At 45.2% G+C, this 6,000-nt stretch overlaps 1 protein-coding gene across 14 annotated transcripts in view; it reads left to right on the top strand.

Moving 5' to 3' along the window:
* Positions 1-6,000, top strand: part of FHOD3 (formin homology 2 domain containing 3) — a 472,216-nt gene that overhangs the window by 443,653 nt on the left and 22,563 nt on the right. For all 14 annotated transcript variants that reach the window (XM_040479041.1, XM_040479040.1, XM_040479036.1 and 11 more), the window contains one exon: positions 3,449-3,641. In XM_040479041.1, the coding sequence (XP_040334975.1) occupies positions 3,449-3,641 (193 nt within the window). The remainder of the gene's footprint in view (positions 1-3,448; positions 3,642-6,000) is intronic.

The raw sequence follows: 6,000 nt of genomic DNA, 5'->3' as shown, positions 1-6,000 counted from the left end.
GTGTGTGTGTGTGTGTGTGTGTGTGTGTGTGTGTGTGTGTGTGTGTGTGTAAAATGTATATAGTTTGCCCTGGTTGTCCTATTCTCCCTGGTAAGCTGGTCACCCAAATGATGGTTGCTGTTGCATGACCTAGATTCCTGTCTCCTCACTGTTGGCTATCCCATGCGGGATGACCAGCACGAGCTAGGAATCCACCGTAGTTATTGTGGGTGGTAAAAAAAAGCCACGTGGACAGGCCAGGGCAGTTCTGCTCAGCACCTCCTGGTGTGACTGATGGGCTGAAAGGACAGCTCATCAGGTCTCCCTTCTGCTCCACTTGTGTCCTCAGACCCCGCAGGCTCTCTGCTCTCACCCCCTGGGTCCCTAGGGTCCACTGTCCACCACACAGGATCCATGAGGGCCAGTGAGTCTGGCCAGACCGTACTGCTTCCTCACCTTACAAGGCTGCCCTTCCGTCTCTGCCGGGGGCGGGGCGGGGGGGGGGGTCCGTTTGGGCCCGGAACCCTCTGTTTCGTACCAGGGCCTCCTGGTGGGACAGAAGTTCCTCTTGCCCTCGGCACCCCTTAGCCTCTCGGCAGACTTCTCCCCACTCCAGGACCTTCTTGGGGAGAGATGAGAACGCACATCGGGCCTCCCACCTTCCCTGCTCCTTCATTCATGAAGCTAAAGAAGCAGGTGCTTCCACCTCCCTGTCCTGTCTGGCCCTCCCTTAGTCCAGTGGGTCTCCTCTTGATAAAGGGGCAGATGAAAGAACTTAGTCCTCTTTAGGTAAGACTTAGCTTTCAAAACCATTGCCTGGCTGAGAAAATCTCGTTCTGTGTGGCTGAATCTGCGTCTTACCCTTTCCCTTCGTGCTGCCCCTCCAGCTGCCTCGTCTCACCTGCAAGCCCCTCACTCAGCTCCCGCAGACCCGTTAGGCTGAGCTGTATACACTGTGGTAGGCGCTGGAGTGCGGGGGCCCAGATGCAAGTGCGGAGGAAGGCCTTGCTGGCCGGCACAGAGACAAGGGACACCCTCACTGGCTTCCTGGTACCCCCAGATCCACCCTTCCCCTTCCTGGGCCAGACCCTCTACTCAGTGGCACACTTGATGAAAAGGGTGGATGATGGGACCAATCAAAGATACTGGTTGTCCCCTTGATTTTTCTTGCACACGCCTTCCTATCTCAACACATCATGTATTATACAGCCAGTGTATAATGTCAGGTAGTAGTAAGAGCCAGGAAGAAAAATTAAGAGTATAATTGAGACAGGAAGTGACACGGTGCTGTTTTACAAAATACATCAGGGAAGGCTTCTCTGAGGAGGTGATATTTGGGGCGGGATCCTTTAGGATGGGAGAGAGGGAACCGCTAGGAGTGGACACCTTTCAGAGCCTGTGGTCCTGCCAGTGGAATGCCTCTCTGCCCCTCTCACAGGCACTGCAGGCTCTTAGCTCAGCCATCTCAGGGTCCACATAGCACGCCTGGAGTCCAAGGCTTGTTCAAGGGATCTTGAGGAGTCTAGTGCAGCTGGGGTCATTGGAGGTGAGACAGGAAGTGGGGCCAGTTATGTGGTACTGTGTGTGGATAGACCACATTTTGTTCATTTATTGATGGACGTTTGAGTCGTTTCTACTTTTTGGCTATTATGATTAATGTTGCTATGAACATTTCTGTAGAGGTTTTGTGTGGGCACATATTTTCATTTCTTTTGGGGATATATATAGGAGCAAAAGTGCTGGGTCATATGGTAACCCTATGTTTAACTTTTTAGGAACTGCCAGACTTTTCCATAAGCAGCTGAGCCATTTTATGTTCCCGTCTGCTACTGATTGAGGGCTCTAACTTCTCTGCACCCTCACCACCACTTGTTATTGTGTGTGTTTCTATTATAGCCATCCCAGTGAGTGTTAAGTGGCATCTCCTTGTGGTTTTGGTTGGCATTCCCCTAATGCTTAATGATGTCAAGCACCGTGTCATGCACTTATTAGCTATTTGTGTATCTTTTTTTGGAGAAATGTCTATTCAGATCCTTTGTCCGTATTTCATTTGTCTTTTCAGTGTTGGGTCGTAAGATTTCTGTATATATTCTGGATACAAATCTCTTATCAGACATGATTTGCAAATATTTTCTCCACTTTGTGGGTTGTCTTTCCACTCTCGATAGTGTCCTTTGACACACAGAAGTGTTTAATTGGGGGGGGGGGCACCTGGGTGGCTTAGTCACTTGGGGGTCTGACTCTCGATTGTGGCTCAGGTCATGATCCCACAGTTTGTAGGATCAAGCCCCGCATCAGGCTCTGTGCTCACAGCGCAGAGCCTGCTTGGGATTCCCTTTCTCGCCCTCTCTCTCTCTGCCCCTCTCCCACTCGTGCTCTCTCTCTCTCAAAATAAATAAACATTTTTAAAGAAGTGTTTAGTTTTGATTAAGTCCAGTCTATATGTGTTTTTCTTTGGTTGCTGATGGTGTCAGTGTCACATATAAGAAAGAAATCATTGCCTAATCCAAAGTCATGAAAACTTACAGTTTGTTTTTCTCCAACAGCTTTATAGGTGTAGCTAAATTCTCTGGTAGTAAACATTTTTTCAGCCCCTTTAATTACAAGTTGTATGTTTTATTATTTTTCACATAAGGAATAAGCCAATTTCTCTCATTTGAAAACCAATCAAAACCCCTATTCAAACAGTAAAAATTAGAATGATCAAAATCCAAAGTAGTTGTCCATAAATAGTGGTATCCTTTATATAATACTGTTCCGTCTACATAAAAATGTCCCTCTGTCTTCTCGTATCTTCTTTCTCATTTCTGGATAACTAAAAATCGTGTACATGTTTGCTTATTTGATTTCCTTTACAAAATTGCTAAGTCACTAAAATCCACTAATTTTTAATTTAGAAGTTAAATAGCTGAAATTTATTTTGTGCTGCTTGTTTGGTGCTTCCTAATAAAATTAAGATTGTATATGATATCATGAGAAAATATTTCGGAATATTTACTCACAAAAAATTTTATCAGCATTTTTACAAACCATCTGTTGACAACTCATGTGATCACGTGTGTTCCAGTTGTTGTGAAAGCAGGTCATCGAGGAATCACTAAGCAATATTCTCTTATTCCTTATTCAGTTCCTACATAATCTAGAAACTGCGGTCTTTTCTTTAAGACAGTGCTTCATCCTTTCTCTTACGAAAGATTTGCGTACACATTTTAGAAAAGCATTAAAACACTGATAAGCAAAAGGACAACAGTAATCTCCTAAAATCCTAACACCTAGACATCCTCCTTCAGCGAGAAAGCGAGTTGAACTTGACTTCTGGTTGCATTTTTCACTCAAGTCTCTTCAACCCCAAAGCCCGAGGAACAAAGCACGATGCCTGCCTGGTTGGTTTCTTACTGAAAGTTTTGAGACCGTAGGTTTTTGTTCTTTAAAACTGAAGCCATCACCATTATCGTGTGTTTTATCGCAGGTTCCATTCCTTTTTGCTCTTTATGGGCCACCCACCTTACGCGATTCGGGAAGTGAACATAAACAAGTTCTGCAGGATCCTTAGTGAATTTGCACTGGAGTATCGCACCACCAGGGAAAGGGTTTTGCAGCAGAAACAGAAACGGGCCAACCACAGAGAAAGAAATAAGACCAGAGGGAAGATGATCACCGATGTAAGTTTCATGTCATTTATTGTGAAAGTAGATCAACCATAAAATCTCCCCGCAGTTTGGGAGCTGTGCTCCCCACCCCCCACTGTGAAAAAAATGTCCATCTTTTAAAAAGTGCTCGTAAACTATTCCTCTACTATTTCTGCGAAAATCTATATAACGTACGTGGGACTAATACATGTAAATTAAGGATGCGTGGCTGGTGGAGGGACTTTAACCCATATTGGGGTGTTGTGGGATGTGGTGTCATTAAAGGCTTGATTCTTCAACCTCTGGGATGTGGGTAAAAGTGGAAGAAAAGAAAATGGTTAAATGGTGATGCCACTTACCATAGGAAGACAGGTATACTACTGATTTGGGAGTTGATTCAGGAGTTTCATCATCATAACGATGCTATGTGCAACCAACCAGTTGACCCATGGGCAACCCATTCTAGGCCTCTGAAGAGAGAAATAATTGGTGAGGTTGGTCAAAGACATACTCTGAGGGCTTCCTGGCAGTCCCTTGAGTCAGAGGATATTCAGGTGGGAAGAAATCTGGACAACAGTGAATCCAACAGGAGTTCCCTTTAGCCCCTCGGGGGCGGTCGGTGGGGAGCCTCTGCACACTTACATGCTTGCCTCACTCCTGGGCTTCTCTCTCCCACCTCAGCCCTGAGCCCCCCAGGTCCCGGGTGCCATGGGCCTTCAGATGGGAGATGTTCTATAAGTAGAGGGGAGAGGGATGTGTGAAGAAGCCAGAGACAAAGACATACATTGCAGGTGCCTCTTTCTGATGTGTCTTTATGAAATTGATCTCATCTGTGCATGGACTCGAGAAGCACACTGACTCTGTGATACAGAGGATGGAGCGGGTAAAGGACCAAGCAACAGGGAGTGTCATCGTCCTGGGGGTTGCAATTCTCCGTGAAACTCCAGTCAGACATATTTCTTTAGGGAGGAATAAAAGCAGTTAAGAAGACCCCAGGCTACCTTCTGCGCCCCGATGGGTGTGTGTGTGTTGTGGGAAAAACGGGGTGCACACGATTCCTGTCCACATTCTTGAGGGATCTGACATTTATGTGGCGACCGAATCCATCATCTTAGAAATGTTGTCATTTTATGGCAGTTCTGTGGACCACCAGGGACCAACCCCCTCACCCAAACTCCTCGTTCCCTTGGAATTTTCTTGACCCTTAAAGAGTGCTCAGTTCATTTGTCTGTGGAGGGAGTCCTCTGTGCAGCCCCCTGGCAGTTCTGAATGCCAGTGCCATCACTGAGAGTTTTCCTTCTCCTCTCCTGAAATCTGGGTTCAATAGGATGTTTAGCCTCCCAGAGGACAGCAACAGGAAGCAAACTGAATCCATTTGGTTAAACTGTGGCCCACTTTGCATTCCACGGTGTTATTTTTAAAAGTTTAAAAGGGGCTTACTTGCTTTTGTGGAAACGAGACACATTGGACGGTGAAAAATACAAGCCCAATATGCTTATAGTTACAAAAACACATGATAATTTCTTGCCAAATTTTTGCGATTTTTTTTTTACAGATCCCACTAATTTTTTAATTCTGTCCTTCTCTGAAAACATTCAGCTTGCCTATTTATAAATGGGTAAATGTTTCTGCAGTTTGATTCAAAAATATTTAAATTTCCATTAAAATGTGGGCCGTACAGGCTTCATCCTCAACATAGTCCCTGTTTTCAGTGGTCAGAGTGGCATCATCCACGTACAAAGACTGCCATCTGCTGGAAAACTAGGATATTGTCACTTAAGGCAAAGTGTATAGCTTCTTTTCTCAATTCTCACTTATGTGCCCAGCACTGCACTGGGCACTAAGGAAGATGTGACTGCAATAAAAGACAAGCTATACCCCAAGGGTATCCTCATGATCTGGTTAGAAAACAACATATACACACCTTACACTACTAAAAACATAGGCGATAGATTGAGTCCCTGAACAGTAGGGCTGTAAATGATTTTTAGAGAAAACTGTGTAGTAAATCATTTTTAATAAAGATTCTGGGTAAAATGAAGGTGGAAGTGGTAGCAGTCAAACAGACATGATTTGGCGGAAAAACTTTTTTTTAATGTTTGTTTATTTTGAGAGAGAGAGCGAGAGAGCGCACGTGGAAGGGGCAGAGAGAGGAAGAGAGAGACTCTCAGGCAAGCTCTGCACCATGCACAGAGCTCGACACAGGGCTCAATCTCATGAACCGTGAGATCACGACCTGAGCCAAAATCAAGAGTCGGACACTTAGCCAACTGAGCCACCTAGGTGCCCTGAAAAAGCAATTATTTTCCAAGATAGAGTGAAATCTGGGTAAAATCTGAAGACCCTATGTTTAGAGTCAGCCCTGTATCTGTCCTTGTGTGCCTGTCCCTCC

This window comes from Herpailurus yagouaroundi, unplaced genomic scaffold, assembly GCF_014898765.1.
Source record: "Herpailurus yagouaroundi ecotype Mexico unplaced genomic scaffold, PumYag 142, whole genome shotgun sequence".
NCBI classification, from domain to species: domain Eukaryota; kingdom Metazoa; phylum Chordata; class Mammalia; order Carnivora; family Felidae; genus Herpailurus; species Herpailurus yagouaroundi.
This window is presented reverse-complemented; position numbering and strand designations above follow the sequence as displayed.